At 26.4% G+C, this 20,700-nt stretch overlaps 1 protein-coding gene across 2 annotated transcripts in view; it reads left to right on the forward strand.

Moving 5' to 3' along the window:
• Positions 1 to 20,700, forward strand: part of LOC112604074 (bifunctional heparan sulfate N-deacetylase/N-sulfotransferase) — a 58,227-nt gene that overhangs the window by 30,450 nt on the left and 7,077 nt on the right. For both annotated transcript variants that reach the window (XM_025352941.1, XM_025352942.1), the window contains 7 exons: positions 6,756 to 6,971; positions 14,549 to 14,801; positions 16,533 to 16,928; positions 17,862 to 17,988; positions 18,069 to 18,184; positions 19,509 to 19,694; positions 19,970 to 20,098. In XM_025352941.1, coding sequence (XP_025208726.1) covers positions 6,756 to 6,971; positions 14,549 to 14,801; positions 16,533 to 16,928; positions 17,862 to 17,988; positions 18,069 to 18,184; positions 19,509 to 19,694; positions 19,970 to 20,098 — 1,423 coding nt within the window. The remainder of the gene's footprint in view (positions 1 to 6,755; positions 6,972 to 14,548; positions 14,802 to 16,532; positions 16,929 to 17,861; positions 17,989 to 18,068; positions 18,185 to 19,508; positions 19,695 to 19,969; positions 20,099 to 20,700) is intronic.

Consider the following 20,700-nt stretch of genomic DNA (forward strand, 5'->3'; position numbering starts at 1 on the left):
TCGGTGGCGGCAATATATATAATAATAACTATGTTGCGGCGGCAACAATATATATATTTATTTATTTATTTATATATACATTTAGTTTATTTATACCTACTGCATTGATACATGTTTAAATATTTAAAATGATTATGATATACGTTCTTACACTCTGTATATACGAGTATTATACTTAATAGATAGAACTATTCATACTGCTCACCATGTAGTTTCCGTTGCATGAGAATGATAACTAAGGCAGTGTAAGTATTTCAGTGGACTATTATAATTCCTAAACAGAACACAAATATTCTAAAATGTTCCAAGTTTTTACGATTAATACATTTTGAATAATAAGTAATAACTAAATCACAAAAATTATTGAAGGATTAGTCGTTATTATACGATTGATTATCCAATATTCAATATTGATAAAATTTGAATTTCAGTCCCTCATAAAAAAAAGCATTATATCATCACTTAACGATAATTATTTTTTCCAATAAACAATAAGACTTATGAGAAATCTTGTATACATTTTCAAGCTTTTGATGTTAAAATTTCTATGTATTTTTAATTACAAATAATTTATCAAATTTATGAATTTCAAAGTTCAACTTGCTATCAAAACTCACTGACAAAATTCAAAATTGAAGTATTTTCACTGATCCAAAAAGTGATGTTAGACCACCCCCCCCAAAAAAAAAAAAAAATAATAATAATAATATTTTATCTAATAACAATTAAATAAAATAAAACACATATTTTAAAATTAATGTATTTAACTTTCTATTCAGAATCTAAAATAATAATAATTTTGCTTTTATAATAAATAATATGATTATAAAATATATACCTAGATATAATCGTGTTACCGTGTGGTTCGTTATTATAAGTACTTTAGATACGTCCTTTGAGCTGAAGTCTCAGACTTTTATTTTTATTTGTGTATACGTTACACTTACATTTATTGGTTATCGAGTTATCTTTACAATGAGTTGTATTAGTACTTAGGTATAACATATAATTAGGTTAAAGTGGTGGTTCTATTTTTAAGACACTATAATATTCTTCTGATAGAGGTAGCTTATTTATTTTTTCAATATTTTGTTGTTGTTTTTTTTTTTTTTTTGTGCAGCTTTACATTATTATTCAAAATATTAAAATCGCATAATTTCATGATACACTGAGAAATAAAGACGTTAATTTTTTTTAATCAAAAGTTATTAAATTTAAAATAAAAATGGTGTTTTAAACAATTTATTTAAATATTTTTTATATTCGTGATATGTACGTACTGTGTAGTTAAGTTTTTTTTTTATTTATGATTATATCAAAATATATTGAGCACAAACATATTATAATGTATAAGTGAGTTTTTTATTTGAAGGTCATATTATATAGATATATAAATTATTATGACGATAATTTTCAACGTTTTCCTAATCAATCGTTATGCACGTTTGGCGTTATTAGCACATTATATAATACCTATTAACAAATTTTTATTCACTTTTACGAACATATATATAATTGCATTTATAAGGTTTCACTTAAGTTTCTAGGCAAAATTTTTTTTCGAATTATGTGTCAGATGGTACATATAATATTTATGTATGTACAGTGTACAATCATACGTTTAAATTCATTTTTTAAATTTTCACGTCCTAGGTGTGTACGTGTATATTATTATTATCGCACACTTTACTCGTTTTAATAAAAAATTAGTTTATAGAAACTCAATTTTATATCATATATGGTATGAAATATCATCGTCAAATTCTTATAACATATAAATAATTCATAACTTTCATTCTGCAGTTTTCATTATTTCTATATTATGGACAATAGTCAAGGTTTTTGGGGATGTTTAATGTGGTTAAATTTCTATAAATTATACACGGTCTTGGTTAATTTTATCATTTCTAAGTAAATTAAAATATATATATATATATATGTTAATAGAACTCTTTGATAAATTTTAAAAAAAAATGACTTAGGTTTAAGATGTTATGTATATTATACAGAACGTATCTATAGAATAATATACATATATAATTTCGGCGTACAATTTGTATTCAATCATTTATCATGTATTTATATACCTTATGATATAATAAATATTTAACTTTTCAACATTTATTTTTTTTTTTTCACTTATTTGTAATTGTTGTGCTGTAATGTTTAAAATAAAAGCACTAAAAATATATATATATATTATAAAAATGCTTAACTAATTATTGATTTATTTAAAACTTGTTAAAAATGTTAACTATGATAAGTCTAGAGAAATTATGTTTTCTGTTTACTAGGCGAATAAATGACCACAGCGTAACCAAACACTAGAATTATATAATTGGTACATTTAGGACGTGGATTATGTTTATTACATAGAATGACTAAAACTTAGGCAAAGGATTATTTCGATATAATAAATTATTTTCACAATTCACCCAAATTGTATGCCAACAATTCTCTCTCAAATTAACTCATCCCATTTTTCTTCATTATTATTGTCTACTTACCAATAATAGTAAAATATTGGCAATGGTATTGAATAATGTTATAAATATCTCTTTGGCATATTTTTATTTAATCGTTAATCAACAAAATGTTGTATATAACTATATTATTTATGATTCCAATACATGTTATATCAAATTTTTTAAAGTTAATTAAATCGAAAATGAACCATATTGATGTTTTTCATTTGATTATTTTAAATTTTATCGATTGATTTGATATTAACTATTAACATTTAGGAATAATTGATTATCTTAGCAATAAAACAATAAAACATAGCTATGTAGCTGTTTCAAATGAAATTTTAAATAAATTTTTTAATTATCTGGATTTTATTTAAAAAAAAAATAATAACAATAAATAATAACATAATTAATTATACTTTATTTTTAGTATATTAATAATGCTAATGACTTATATGAGTAGTTAATTTAATGCCTAGACTATGATATAATATATACATTGTAGGTATATTATACAGAGCGATTTATCAAGGACGCCCATCCATAATGGATAAAATGGAGAGGAGGAGGTTTTAATTTGAAAAAATAAAAGTTTGTATCGTCATGGGACTATCTTTAAATTATACAAACAATTTCAAATATTTGAAAATATGCTTCAAGTGTATTTAAAAGTTCCAAAAATCGTGTTTTTTAAAGACTCTAAAGTTAAAGAAAAAAGGGGTTGTCTTTGATAAATCACTATGTATAGATACAATATATTTTGTTTAATTTTTCCCGGTTAAAGTTTTGTTTTATGTATTATGTTAAAATATAAAGATTAATTGTATATTATTTTGTATTATTGTAGAAAATCGTGCAATATTTTCTGTTTAATTAGTAAATATATGTATACTACTGTTAAATATTAATGCATAATAGTAATACATAAATTATGTAGTATCACATTATTCACATTTGGTTTATTATTTCAACTTAAAAATGTATACTTATATCCATCTTTTTTAAATTTGAAGATATATTTTACATTAGTACTTGAAAAATAATTATATAATTAATCCAAGTATTTTATTGAAACATGTTGAGTAGGTGTGTATTATACATATAAACATCACGTTTAAAACTTAACTTATTTAACCATTGTCCTATTTAATTTCTATTGAACAATGAAAATACATTTAAAAAAAAAAAATTTAACTGTAGGTAGTTTCCTCTCTTTTTACAATAGTGGTCACTCGTTCACCAGTTATTTTGTATTTTCACCGGATGTCTGTGGGACCATTAAAATCATAAAGGTCCTCCACATTTTCAAAGGGTCGAATTTTTTTATGTACCACCGATTGGTAAAGTTAATATTTCGTGGTGGCGTTGTTGTGTTGTTATGTTAACCCAAAGCTTTGCATAAGGTTTTTGACGTCATATGCAATACCTTTCATAAATCAAAACTAAAGAGTGTTGAAAAAAAAGTGGCCACAAGGACCTAAACGGGATAACGTTATGAGATTTGGAAAAATTCCTGTTTATGTATTATAAAAACAGATTTGGTATATATAATGTGTTTCCGCGAGAGGTTTTCAGTTAAATAAATATAATAAATTTTATTGTCAAACTCAATATTAAATGTAATCTACATTAACTGAAAAATAGAAACAAAATAATAGAAAATGTATTTTATGTCTCATTTAATATCCTAAAAATATTTTATCATTTTATCACCACGACGACCGATTTTGATACAAACAATATATAAAATGTGTTATAATACTGCAGCAGTAATACAACGTACAAAATCTACACACAAAAATTACGTTTTAATCTTAAATGTTGTGATGTTATCAAAATGACGAATTTATGATTATTGTCATAGCAATAACATGCAGTTTAACGTACTATGAAACTGATAATTCTTACGAAATTCATCGTATTTTCCAAAAAAACTGTTGTTTAAACTTTGCATAGTAACAATAAAAACATTGTATTTGTTTTAGGCATTCACATTTGTTTGTTCAGAACTATAATCAATAATTCACATTAATTATATAAATACATAATCATTGTACATATCTATATAATCCCATCTAATGTCAGAATTTTACAAAAATAAACAAGATTTTGAATACTTTTTATATTTAACTACGTGATAATATATTATGATTAATAACAATTGTTAATTGTGATTTTATCTCAATATTATACTCAAAAAACAGTAGTTGAGATGTATTGTTTATTTCAATGATATCACATTATACTATTTATATATTAATAATACTATTATATATTTATATATGTATACTATTTAATATACGTTGATAATATTTAATAATCGTCATATCGAATCTTAAACATCTAGGCAGTGTAGGTAATAACGTAGTTTTGCGTACATAAACTTAAAATTACATACTTTAATATTTTATTAATATACAATAAATATTAAATCATTATTATTAAGTTGATATATTCTTAGAACGCCATGTTTATCAATTTATATGAATTCAACAAAATAAAGTTTTTTTTTTCTACCGACTAACTCGGTCAATGATATGAAATTGTATTTAAAATAAATTACTCAAGAAACGCAATAAATACATTTTATCCTAATGAGAACGTTAAACTTTTTCCGTTCTAATTTATCTACAATAAAATCACGGTTGTTGCATGTTACTGAGTTGTATTAATGAGAAATTATTATGCGTTCATGTTTAGCTATAATTGGTACTATCATTCTATAATAATACATATTACTATTTTATTTTTAATTAAAGACTGATGACAGTTTTCATTTCAAATCTAAATAATAATTATTATTTTATTGGTAGATACCAATACTATTTTACTTTATTGTGTATACATTTTTATTGATAATATTGATCTAGTACAGTATATTTTCAATAACTCTTAACAATTGTAACTCAATAATTTAATTTGATATGGAAAATATTTCAAGTTGAATAAAAACAATTGGGTAAATATGTATTTTATAATAATATTTTAATTCTCATAACTGAATATAAATTTAATTAAATCAAATACATTACTTCTTTAAACCATGTTGTGGTCATTTTTTAATTGACACTTGAGAAAAATAAATTTATTCGCAAAATTAATCGTCGTTGGTTAATTTTATGAACCTTGGATCAGGAAATATTATTAATTTTTAAATATTACTTGGTAGACTTTGTATATAAAATATTAAGATTTTGCTAATAAAACTAACATAAAATTTAACTTGATTTCATAATATACATAATGCACCTACTTGATACATAACACAATTTAAAATTTTCTATTATCATAAAAAATAATACTCTGTTTTTAATTTATTAAATTTTTAGATATAAATAATATTTTGTCTTGGTAATATATGTTTGAATATATGACTAAAATAATGACTTATAACATGGTAAAACTTCAAATTAATATAAACCATATATATTTATAGTGGTTTGCAATTGGTAATTAGAATACCTTCCCATTCTGTAATTTACTGCTATTCAATCTGATTTGATTGAAGAAGTAGGTACCTACTATTTAAACAGTTTGTGGTTTATAAGATTTGTATGAGACTATTATATAATTTCATTCGTTTACGCTGTTTTTGTTTTAATACGTATATAATATCATTTAGTACTTAACTTTTATTTATTTGTTTATTTTCTTTGACCGCTTCTATTAATAACTAATTATGCAATTAGTTTTTCAGAAAATTGTTTATATATATATATATTATATATAAGATAAATATTAAATACAGAATAATAAAATTTAAAATGTTCTTTATATTGCTGTATTCCTACTATTTCGAAATTTTTTTCTTTCATTTATATTAGTAAAGTGTGCATACAGTACATTTATATATTTTATAATACAAGTTATAATATTTATTTTATAATGAATTTCTCATTTAAAGTTTAAAGAGATATTTTCTTATTTCAATATTATGATTCAGTTATTATAAAAAATAAAATAGTTAATCATAATAGTTTTATTTAATACTGTTATATCAGAATAAGGATTGAGACAAACCATTTTAATCGTATTTTAACTTAAAAGGTATTTTTATTTCATCTGATCGGACTATAATAACAAGAAAGAGATTATTAGTTGTGACCCGTATTTGAAGTGTTTTATTTTTAATAAAAATAATTAAAAAACTTAAATTTATAACTCATATAGTTCAATAATACTAAAATATTGCAAGTATTTGCTAATTTATTTCACACGAACGCCATAATTATTTTTATAATTAATATTTTTTTCGTCCTTATGCACTTTTTATTTTTTATTTTTAAGCTTGCTGATGCGACGGGAACGCAAAATGGTTCGGATACGACCATACGGAATGTGCCCACATTTTCAATCCACACCGCCAACAGATCACAGACCACCGCATCAAGGATCAGGGGATAGCCGTACTAGAACCGACCCTAAATTGTTGTTACTCGTTGAGACTGCATATCCGAGACTCGGCAGGGAACTGGCCGAGACACTCGTCCATAATAGACTGAGGTAAGAAAACAGAACTTTCCAATTACGCGCAGTCTACAAACGAAAATAATGATTATACATAATTATTTTTTTGATTTGTAGTAGGCTTATTTATCAGATAATATTACATCGTCTTCAAAGAAAGTATATCTCAGGTGTTTTTAGTCCTTTAAAATATATTTATCTGACGAATTTCTATGCAGTCCTTCGTTAATAATAAAATATAAGCATAATTTTTAATTTAATTATTAAGACTTCTTAAATATTTTAAGCATTAAACAATGGTTATTTAAAAATACCTAATATATTAACATGAAGTGCGTCTTGAGTTTGCAAGTGCAATATAGTAAATTTTAAATCCATGAATAGATCGTAATTAGTAAATTTATGAACATTTTAATAGATCTACAAATGTATACAAAAGCTATATTTTATCTAATTATAATATTATATTGATAAACATACAACTTTATTTATTTTAGAAGAAGTATTTTTTAAAACTTTCTATTATAATTTAATTTAAAGATTTACTTTACAATTTATACCACATTTTAGATATAGTTTTGTTCAATTTGTTTAAGTGTCTAAAAATCCACTATTTTTGTTTAATTTGATCGTTAATTTCTGGGAAATTTGGAAAACATATTAAGTTATAATTTTATATCTGAAAGACTTTTATTTTGAATTTAACTTTAAATGTACAACGTATTGACTTAACAAACTTCTACGAATGTTCTTTTCGTTGTGATTTTTATTTTTATTTTATACACAATATAAATATACTTTGAATATCATTAAAATACTTATAAAACAAAATTATTAACTATTAATAAATCCAACATTTGACTAACGCACATTTTAACTGAGTTTATAGCAATAATTATTATAAAAGAAACGCCTCGTTTAATCGAAAGTGCTATTTATGTTGACTTGATGACATTATAATTTTAATTATTTAGACCCTCCAGCTGAATGTTAGTCATAATTAGAGTTTTCTTAAACTAAGCTTGTTCTCATTGTAAGTTATATTCCATTGCTTTTAATAAGTTTCTACAAATTTACATAAAAGGCTACTGTTATAATTTTCGAATCTTATTAATTGTAGAAAACAACAAAAATTCACAATCGAATTATAATTATAATAGTGTTTAACTAAGAAATTAAGTATATCATTTGAAAATTGTTTTGCAATAAATTTTGTTTTGGCTTTAACATTTTAAATTATTCGTCATATTCATGTAAAATTAATTTTACAGTCAAAATTTAATGGGTGAGAGAGAGATTTTAATGTTTGCGTTGCAAAACAGTGATATATTCACTGACGTATTTTGAAACTAATGCTATTTAGCCAACTTAAATTGAAATAATAAACAGCAGATACATATAGCGAGTGCAGTACCTCTGCATGTTGTATATTTTAGTGAACAACTAAGTACAATAATTATAAATCAATCAATTCAAACGTTGTTAGAAAAATATTTATCAAACGTATATAATTATAATATAGTGAATCTGTGTGTAAGTAAGTGATAATATTATGCTATCCTGGTTGTGGCGTTGGATTAATTCCTAGCAGGTTAATAATGGATAATGGACTAAGTCAAGTTTTTCAAGTAATACGGTTCACGTATGTCGTTAATAATAATAATAATAATTAGATAAAAATATTTTAAACCCTCGAAAGCCATTCAATCAAAAAAAACACGGCTTTAGTAAAACTATACTATGTATAATATTAATAACTATTTTTATAGCTATTATATTCGGTACATCAACCAAAACGTCAATCAAACCTCTTACATTTCGCCCACATTTCACCCTCACAAAATGATCAAAGTAAGAGGTAGGTTCACGTGTGGCTAAACGTCATTTTAATTTTAGGTTCGACGTTAAACTTTGTTATATCAAACTGTCGAAAGTTTTGCTCTATGTGTTTTGTCCATTATGACGGTGGATTTGGTGGTGGTTGCGTACAGACCAATAAGACGCAAATATCTATCCAAAGTTTTTTTATTTTTCTTGTAAGTACGCGTAATAGTTTTAACTTTTATAATAGCAGTTGGTTTTGTTCTTAAATTTCCTGATTTAAATTTTTAGGATGAAATGTGTTATATATGATTTTAACCAAATTTTTTGATTAGTTATGAAACTGTTAAATAGCGGACATCGTTGATCACTGAAATTCAACTATACTTATTTGAAGCTTCGAAGTCATTAATTTTCTGGTCTTTAAATATTTGTCTCAAACTTTGTCCTAGGGTATCAACCATACTGTTCAAAATTTTTTTAATTTTCTCTCATTGTTTTCATTTCGTCTCATGCTTTGTAAATTTTGTCTTTCTTTAATACAATACCCGTTATTTAAGTTTTTAACTTAAAATGTTAGTAGTTACTAGTTTTAAGTTATATTTTTGTTTTCCAGTTGAATTATTGACAAAAGTCATCGACTCCGAGGTCGTTATCGTTTTATGTATTTGTGCTGCTGCTGTTCTATTGTTATTTTAAAATTAAAATTAACAAGTATTGGCTATTATTTGTAATAATCCAAAAAATTTTTAAAGATATTTATAATGTATTATATATAATATCATTCAATCAACAAAAATATTCTGTAAAATTACATCAAATTTTAGTTTATTATTTAAAAGTGTAAATATCTTTGAATCCAATGAAAATATATATACTCTAAGTATATGAAATTAATATCTGTTGTACCTATGCTTGACAAAGTTTTCATCTATATATTTTTGGTATGTTTATAAACATACATTTTTTTATTAAAATATGTACTCTTCAAAAATATAAATACGTTACTTATTTTGTCAACAATTTTTAACAACACCTGTTGTTTTGTGTGGTTAACCGACAACAGCTGATCACTCTATCGATATTGGATTATTATTTTAAATATTTATTGTCCAACTTAAAAATATTACTAGATTGTATAAATGCATTTCAATTTAAAAATGATATGTGTCACTTTTCATATAATAAAATACCGTGAGCTTAATCAAATCGTTCTGTCAAATATTTTAGGTAGGACTAATAACTATACTTGCAATATTTTTGTATTCACTAGCCAATAACATGATTCTATTGTCTGAAGTACAAATCTTTCGTGTCTAAATATAATGTTTGTTTGAATTAATCTAATTATACCTATTATTTATATTACACAATTGTCATTCATTTCATAGATCAATTGAAATCGCAAACATTGCTTCCTCCTCGGAGTTGTATGCATGTATAATTATTTTTTTAGTTTATGCTCCAATAATATAGAAGATAATAGTTTTAAAAAAAAATGAATATATTTTTTCCAGAAAATGGCTTAAAGTCAATGTTTAAAATGCTATAAAATAACAATAACGGAAACAGTTCAGGAATCAAACAATGAAAAGATAATACTATATACCTGTATTATACTATTACATGTAGACACAATGGATCAGGCCAAGCATTAAGTCAAATAAAACTATATGCATGATTATTATACTCACGTGCGACTTTTTTCCTGTAATAACGATATGTCAACAATTATTAATTATATAAATTAGGTTTCGATTATTACTATAACTTATATAGTTACCAATGATATTAAAAAATTCATTATTTGGTTTTTATTTGTTTATAATAAATTGTACTTTTTTAATGACGGTTTCAATAATTTTTTAACTATATATTATTGTATATTATATTTACACCTACTTGTTACAATTCTCATTGCACATACAATTATAAAATATAGCATTTTAAAGTTATCACGTCATATTTGATGTGTACACAACTGACACTACAATACCTTAACATATTAATACAATCTAAAATTATCATAGATACCCATATTACTAATAATAAATAATAATAATATTTATATAGATAACATCTTAGTTATATATTACGTATATCATATTATACTATTCATATTATTCATATAGAAGAGTCATCGAGATCTACAAATTAAATTTTATATACATACAATTTAAAGTTTAAAAACTGATTTTACTTATAAAAAAAACATTTAGTTAAAGTATATAAGAACGATCTATGCATTATATAATATAATATATGTATTCTTGTAAAAACTGAAAGCAAAATAAATAATATATGTATGATTTGAATGTATTATACATAGATAGCGTATTTTTACCATACATGCCTACCCATTTTTTTTCAGCGCCTAACCCTCAAACTTAAATAACCTAAGCTATGCAGTTAATCAAAATCTAGTTTTTGGAATTTTAAAGTATACCTAAAGACCATATTTTTAATATTTTGAAATTTGTTTATAATATTTCAGAAGAATTCTATAAAAATACAACCACAATAATGATTACCCTCCCCCCTTTTTACAATAAATTTAATTATTTAACAAATAATTTTTCTGGAAATATCGACGTAACAGGATCAAATTTACATATTTAACATTATGTACCAAAGATAAAAGATTCATGATGATAGGTTTGGAAGATATGGAGGCTATGGTAATTTGAAAATATTAGTAATTAATATAAATAACTTGTGATAATAGTACTAGTATAATAAATAAATAGTTTAAATACTAGGTTTAATATTAAATATAAATGTATATATATTTTATTTTTGCAAACAATTTTTAAGTACTTTTATCCCTAATATAAACTTTTTATAAGAAATATTTCATTTTGATTTTAATACGTTAAAAAATGTTCAAAAAAATTATAATAAAAAAGGTGGTGCTCATTTGAAAAACAGAGGTTATAATATCACCTTCTTAAATAGTACAAAAAATCTCAAGAATTTTTAAATAGGGCCTTATAGTAAATTTAAAAATTTCAGTCAGAATTGAATAAGTTCATTATTAAAGAAAATAATGTTGTGAACAAGGCCATCCCTTCTTGAAATTTTCTGACATTACTCAAACTTAGAAATAACATCAGTTTTTTTTCATAAATATAATATTAATAATTTAGCTTTACAGCTCAAACAATTACAATTTTTTATCAATTTGGTATAGATTAAAGTTTTTGATTTAGTCGAAGCTGTAAAACAAATATGTAGAAACGATAATATAAACGTGTTTGAAAATAAAAATTGACGTGAAAATCTCGATGAAACCTTTAAATTAATTTTAGAAAAATCTGAACTTCTTTTAAAATAAATTTTTTGATAAAAATATAAAAATAAAAATTTTAAGGATAATTTCTCGTCAACAAAGTACAAATGTCCTCAAAAAAATTTCCATATACTGCTATAACAATTCTATTTTTCGTTGATATTATAAATTAATTAAAAGAATGTTTTACTAATCATAAAAAAATCATATCATCTTTATATTTGTTACTACCGAATAAATACATACATTTGTCGATTAAGATGAGTGATTTTTAATTTGTACTCAGATATTTTGAACTTGGCTTCATTGTTGAATTAAATTTTTGGAAAAGAAAGTTGTTAGATAAATTCATACCAGAACGGCTTACCGAAGTACTTGAAGCATATTTTAACTGTAGTCAAAACTTTTTACCAAACATTTCATTTTTATTAAAAGTTTTGATGACTTTACCGGTGTCAACCTCAACACCCGAAAAAAAATTTCCTTCTTTAAAAAGAATTAAAAACTATTTGCGAAACGCTAACGCTAAATATAGACTAACTAGTTAAGAATTGTTTAATAACTAGTGTATATAGAAATATTCATGACGAACCTGAGAAAGTAATCAGCTGTTTTTTTTAAAGAAAATAAAATAAAAATTTAGAATTTATCCCGTAAAACCGAATTTTATTTTAAATTATAATATATTATACATATTTAAAACAATTTATAACAGGCCTTATTAATTTATGTATGGGTGCTTAAAATATATATATGCTTAATTGCTTTAAAAGTTTAAAAATTGTTCATTATTTTATACACCACTTACCAAGGTGTGCATAACTTCCTCCCCTACTCCCTTAAAATTTGTTTTGAATGCGGCCCTGGTTACAAATCACTCTGTATATAGGTTTATTTATACGTGTATTCTTTTATTAATATGACGCATATTATATAATATTATATTGACGTTTTTCTTTTCGCTTGAATACACGACGCTAAGATTTAACCCCGACACTTACAACTGTCGTCAGCTACACATATTGTGTATATAATGTAATAATGTCGTATATACGGTGTTACGAAAACTTATTTCATTAAATCTGGTCCGTGGCAAGTAACAAGCACAAGATATCGTATCACGTCGCATCGTATTAGATTTCCGTCAGATGTTTATGTTATACGTATAATTGGAAACTAAACGATATCTAAAAACTGTATACTATACTTAGCCGTAGTCGCCATACGCGTACATCTAGCGTGTGCTTTATGGGCCACTTTAACAAAAAAAAATTCTGTCTCTATCACTATCTTCGTTAAATAATTCGATAATAACGATTTGTGTGTAGTTTTCAAAGGTTAAGAACCGCTGTTCTATGGTTAAGTTTTTATAAAATAGTGGAAATTATAATGAGCATTGGTGTCCATGACATAGTTATTAGAGGAGGAAGGGTAATTTAAATTTGATTTCTTATGTCCATATTTAATCATTTTAATTTTTAATGTTAAAATTTGTATAATAATATATTATTATGCAACTTTTCTTATAAATAAACCATGATCCAATCCGATATAAATATTTCATCATATCTTTTTATGGACTTTATATTCCCAAAAAAATAAGTATAATTTAAAAAAATTTTAATGAAAAATAATAAAAATGATGTATACAATTCAATAACAATAGACCGATATTGAGTTCATGTGATTGGTATTTTTTTTTTCGAATCTCATATTACTGTTGGTGTTTCGGTACATATCAATAGAATTACAACCGTCCATTAAGTGATTTAGAAAAACGTGACGGTGTGCGTGAAATGCAAGACCCTTAATTTAATATGTGGTCCTTTCTCGGTCGGCGTTTTGTCGAACATGCATGCCGAAATTATCGCACTATAATAAATTGGAGATTTATTCTGAGACAGAGGCATCAACAAAATGATAATAATAATAATAATAATAATATAATAACAACAGTTTCTATCAAGAAGACCTGTGCAAGATGTAACACAACAAAATAATATTTAATGCATTTTGCGCCCGGGTAAATGAGTCGTCGTCTCTATAGCGCATGTCTCTCTCACATGCACACATTTCTCACCTGCACATTCTTTCGCTTACACGCGCGGGCGGTGAAACTTGACTCGCTTGTACACATAATAATATACTATACATATATAATAGTGCACATTCTTCTTCTTCGATATATATATTACCCATTATTATTGTACACATTACACACTCGTTAATTTTATACTATCGACCGTATATATAATAATATATCATACATAGACCCATTATGTACGACATAATGGACCATGTAGGTACAATAAAATAAATATATAATGGTTGCGGGAATGGCCAGTCGGTATCGCGCCGACAAAGTGCAGGAGTTGTATAATACGGCGGCGGCCCTTTTACGATATTTTTAATTTGAGTAGCCATATCATATATAATAATATAATATACCTACCTAAATCGTATTACGCTCATACGTATATGTCATGTATCTTCTCTGTTGCAGATATAAAATGGAAGTAGCCGGAAAATCATTACCAGCGCTGACGAATTTGGACAAAGGCCGATATTCCGTCATCGTGTTTGAGAATTACCATCGATACCTCAACATGGACAAATGGAACAGAGAGCTGTTGGACAAGTACTGCAGGGAATACGGGGTCGGCATTTTGGGATTTTTCCCACCTGCTAATCGCCACATGACCGGCGTCAAGGTCAAAGGATTCCCGTTGTACTTGCACACGAAACTATCTCTCAGGGTTTGTATACATGAATAAAAATAATACGGATAATTAAATTATAACAGTATAATAATTTAACTATACATTTTTCTTTATCGAGAAGATGATACTCATCCATAAATGATTTATTAAATATTAAATTGTACATCCATAAAAATCACTCTGACTATAAAACACATTGGTATATACTCCCCATTATTGACTGTGTCAAAATATAAAAAAAATAAATACAAATTATTCAGTATTGAAAACTTGAAACGTACAAATTTTGTTCTCTTATACGCTATTTGTTATAGCTAGTATTAGATATATATTATGAATTAATATTGTAATATAGTAATATAGTATGAGGTGTATATAATAGGTGAATAATAGAGCTCGGAAGTTTTAGGAGTTGCTTATAGTTCTATATGATCTTGATTTATAGTACTTTATTCTAAATATCTAAACTATACAATGGCAAGTTTTAAAATCAAAAATTTAAAATGTATATTTTACATATTTTGTCAATTTTAAGCGAAAAGTGTGTATTTTATTGATTTTTTTCTTCAACCTATGTAATATATTAAATATGAGTATAAAACTCAATATTATTTATCTTATGTTTTTGTCATCATCGCAGTCAAATATTGATTTGACGACAACGATGTGATCCACGTTTAATCTCTATCGCGGTAATTTACCGAAATAATAATACTATCTTTTCGTTGATAAGTTATTTTAATTAAATCTAATTAATAATTTAAACGTTTTTTAAAATTCACATTATTTGATAACATTACAAGAAAATATGCTTAGCAAGACTTCTTCTTGTTATCTTTTTAATTTTTTGATTTTTGAATGACAACATACATTTTTTATTTCATACTCAGAAGCAAAGCAATTTTTGGAGTTCCTATTTAGAATATTGATACCTTTACAAAAACTAAATTTGAAATGGTATGTTACAGTTTATAATAATTGTAACTTATAATTTAATAAATATTTTAAGTTAAACGAACGATGTGAGACTATTGCAAATATTTTACTAAATGTTGATTCTTAACTATACTTAAATAAACATTACACAATATTGTAGCTTCTTACTAGTTTGAAATTTGATTTTGAAATATATTCTGGTAAGAATATGAAATAAAAAATATTAATATATGATATATCTACCAATTAGTAAAATTCGACACCATTAGAAATACGATTTAAAAAAATACATTAACGATATCTAAAAGTTAAAACCTAATAAAAATACTAAAAAATATTGTTTTTTAGTATTATAAAATCTTATAATATTTTAATACACTACATTTCAAATAACCATTGGTGCCTAATTTTTATACGTGTATACATTTTTTATGTGAATCATATCAAAAAAAATAAAAAATTATATCATACTAAATTCTCAATTATTTATATATGGTAAACATTTGTTTCTCATCTATTATATAGACTTTCCCGAGTGTTCTATAATTTCTAAATAATTATGTAACAACCAATGTGGAGCTACTATGTCCTTTAAGTTGTTTTGTTTTCAAAAAACGTTGTAAACATTTTCTATATCAACTCCCTTATAAAGAGAGTAGGTATCTATAGCGTCGATGACGCCATTTAGAATTTTCCGGTAACGAACGTTCGATGTAAAAATTATCATAGATCTATAGAATAGATTATTATGTATCATTTTTTACTCATCATAAAATAACATTAAAATAAATAATATGTTTATCGAATGTATATATATATATATATATATAGGATGCCATGCTGAACTCAGCGTCCCCGGTATTGAGGGTTGCTAGGGCTGGTGGCGTATACCAAGGACCGTTGCCGGGAGACGATTGGTCCGTGTTCACCGCCAATCACACAACGTATGAACCGGTGGCTTGGGGCAGCAACAGCAGCGGCGGCGAACGTGGCGAGTACGTCCCGCTAGCTACGGTTATGCAGGACCACGGCATGTACGACGGGATATCGAGAGTGTTGTTCGGCAATGGACTCAACTTCTGGCTACACCGGCTATTATTTCTCGACTCGCTGTCTTACCTCAGCAAGGGGCTACTAAGCATATCGCTCGAGCGTCAGGTGCTTGTGGACATCGACGACATATTCGTCGGCGAGAGCGGCATCCGGATGTGGAAAGAAGACGTGCACGTTAGATTTTTTTCTATAATTTTTTTTTTTTTTTTTTTTGATATATCATCCTTACGCGGTACAACACACTATCACTCCTCCTCCTCATCATCATCATCATCATCATCATCACCACGACACTAAACACCCGGATTTCATTGTGTCTATGGAACAATTTTTTCGATACTTCATTATTCGCTTAATATAATATTTTGGTTAACACGTTTCATTTTTAAAATTGCTATCTTAAATGCACTATTGCGACGTCACATAGTTTGAAAAACATAATATTATTATACTTTAAGAACTTACCGATTATACGATATATTATACACGTAGGGGAGACTTGGTCCGGTAATAACAATTTACAAGAACGGATTTATTACAAAAAACATTTAAACTTTTGATTATATTTTTAATTAATAAATTAACTTATTTTATTTACAAATACATGATTATTGAGCTCTTTCACAAGTAATTGACTAAATATAAATTTAAAAAAATATTATTACGACTGTACCCAGTACAGGGAAAAATGATGCATATTTATTTTTTAATTGTTGCCTACATTTTTCAGTTCTTTAAATCTTTTTAACAATAACATGAATTAAATATACATAATTGAAAAAATTATAAACAATATACTTTAAAATATATGCTATATTAATATAAAAGATGTAGAGTTTAGCATTTTAATACCGATTTAAACTGTACTAATTCGTTTTCAATGTATAAAAATACAAAGTAAAAAATAAAAACATAAATTTTGAGTGCATTAGAAAACTAGTGTTGTTTTTTACTTGTTGTCATAAAACATTTTTATTGTTTTACCTGTAAAATAAACGTTATATGAATTTATTGATAAGGAAATATTGTACATTATACAGTTTTATATAATTATACTATTTAATATTTATACTGTTTTTGTAATTCGCTCGTATTTCTCTTAACTAGGACTTGATTGAAACTCAAGATAGGATACGTCAATTAGTGCCAGGGTTTAAATTTAATTTGGGCTTCTCTGGAAAATACTTTCATCGAGGCACGTGGGAGGAAAATGAAGGAGACGATACGATATTAGGTGAGCTTCACTACTATTTACGCAATACCATATTTTTTTTAAACGTTGGTATAATATATAAAAATTATTACTATTTACAGAGAATGTAGATAAGTTTAACTGGTTCTGCCACATGTGGAATCACATGCAACCGCATCTGTACAATAATGAAACACATCTTGAGTACGAAATGTCGCTGAACAAGGCGTTTGCCGAGGTGAGAAGTCAATAACTATACTATTGTCTTAAAATATTGTTATATGTAGTTTTTTTTTTATTAATAAATTTAAATGTTTAAATAATCTACTAAAATCTTAAAAAACGTATAATTCTTGAGAATATTATGATGATACGAAGCTTTATCACCTGCACTTACTGTTTTATACTGAAAACGACGCCGTCATCACTTATTACCTTGAACTTTAGTTTTCTTTGTTCGGCGCGTTCATGCGTACATGATGTTTCCACACGACTCTCGACTCCTCGAAGGCGCCATTATTATTTCGCTAGCTAATGTCGTAGCCCAAATCTGGAAGACTAACTTTCAACGGTAACTTCGAATGTCACTCACATCCCAGTCACGCTTGTATTGAGCCACTCGATTTTATTACCCCCTATGACATGAATCGTGCCGTTTGTACATATTTATAACGCTAGGACGCATAATCTTATTTCATGCGTATATAACAAAACACCTAACGACGTCTTAACCCGAAAAAATGTTCATTTTATTCGGTGCATTCGAATTGCGTCCATGAATTATATTTTGTCCGAGTTGCGTCCGTGGTTTTGTCACGACACATCCGAGTTACGTCCGCGGTTTTCTCGCGACATGTACAAATTGCGTTCATGCGTTTTTCAGCCACTAACAATAATGTTTGGTGATAAAACTCGTAGATAATCTCGATTATCCGCTATCTTATCTATGAATAACACCTTGCAATTTATTTTTGCACGTTAACATCAGTCACATTTCGACATTCCATATCAAATCATCATATTTTTATTTATATTTATTTAATTTTGCAATGGAAAATCTTGAAATAGTGAAAATGCTCAGTGAAAAAAATAAACTATTATATTGCCATTTATACACCATTTATACAAATAACAGTCCTCAGTCTGTAAAATTGGAAAGGAAAATATGTATATTATTAGCCAATTAATCAATTATTAACTGGGACGCAACTCGTACATGTTAACAAGAAAATCGCGGACGCAACTCGGATGTGTTGTGGACAAACCACGGACGCAACTCGGATATCGCGATTTATATTTTTGTATTTTGGGACGCAATTCGTATGCAGCCCATTTTATTTATTCCCTATGCCTTTCCATATTAATCTCTTGACGCTTAAGTCAGATCAGCGTATTTATGCATGTATGTGTTGCGTGTTATAACAAGCTCTCCAGCAGTGCAGTTAGCAAACCATTTGTAATAAAATATTTTTAATTATATAGCTATTTGCTATGTACTTGGTTACTATTTACTATAGCTAACGAAGTAAAAGGAAATTGATTTATTAATTATCGTGTTGCAGGCGCATGGAATACCGACTAACTCCAGCTACTCGGTAGCGCCCCACCATTCCGGCGTTTATCCGGTACACGAACTGCTATATACAGTTTGGAAAAAGGTCTGGAAAATTCGAGTGACTTCGACCGAAGAATATCCGCACCTAAGGCCTGCCAGGCTGAGGAGAGGATTCGTTCATCGAGGCATCAAGGTAAATACCATAAACAGATCTAATCTGCTGTTTATTGTTATTATGTATAGATTATAATAAATAAACCGAGCTCGAATATTTTAACCACTTTTTTGGAGGCAAACAAATCATAATTTTATTGTCTTGTATACCGTTGACATTTTTTTAACACATTAATTTAAGTTGTAAATTCCAACTCTCGACTTCTTAGACCATGTAAATATTGACGTATACAGACATTTTGCTGTCGTATATAGATAAAAATTAATAAAAATGGCACCTCATTTTGTGTTCAGGTTTTACCTAGACAGACTTGCGGATTATTCACTCACACTATCTATGTGGACCGGTATCCAGGAGGACGCAAAAAATTGGACGAATCCATAATGGGTGGAGAACTATTTCAAACCATCGTATACAACCCCGTGAGTGTAGTAAAAATATTAAGCAATTGCGCATTAGTGACATATTTATATGGTCTTTATAATAGAGTCCTTAGGACCCAATGATTTTAGGGTTTGAAAAAAAAATTCCTGATATCCTTTTTGTTGGCATTTCAATTTTAAAATTTATTATAATGAATATAATTTGTATAAGTCAATTATTTATTTATAAGTGCAATTTTAGGAGGAAGCTAGAAGTAAGACTCCAAAACTAACTAAATTCCTCCTTCCCCCAACATATTTATAATAATTTAGTACACATGTCGTATGCTGTCTACACAAAAAAATGTATTCTTAACTTACCTAAACATTTTTATTGAAGTTTTTAGTTGTACAATGTGTCTTTTATGCCTTTTAAAAAGCTTTCAAAACACATGATTGAATGGACTGAACACCACCATTCTTCCTGTAATTGCCTTTCGAGCATGTTTGTTACTCCATGTGATCTTATATTACATTTTACATTTAGGTGTCTTCTTATATACACAATTATTGTTTGTGTTTGAGCACCTGTATGTGGGTTTATGAAATTCTTACTATGGTTATTAGTTTAGAGAAAAAAATTTCGATTTTTTAAAGTACTA

This window comes from Melanaphis sacchari, unplaced genomic scaffold (genome assembly GCF_002803265.2).
Source record: "Melanaphis sacchari strain LSU unplaced genomic scaffold, SCAv2.0 Contig119_pilon_pilon, whole genome shotgun sequence".
In the NCBI taxonomy this organism is placed as follows: Eukaryota; Metazoa; Arthropoda; class Insecta; order Hemiptera; family Aphididae; genus Melanaphis; species Melanaphis sacchari.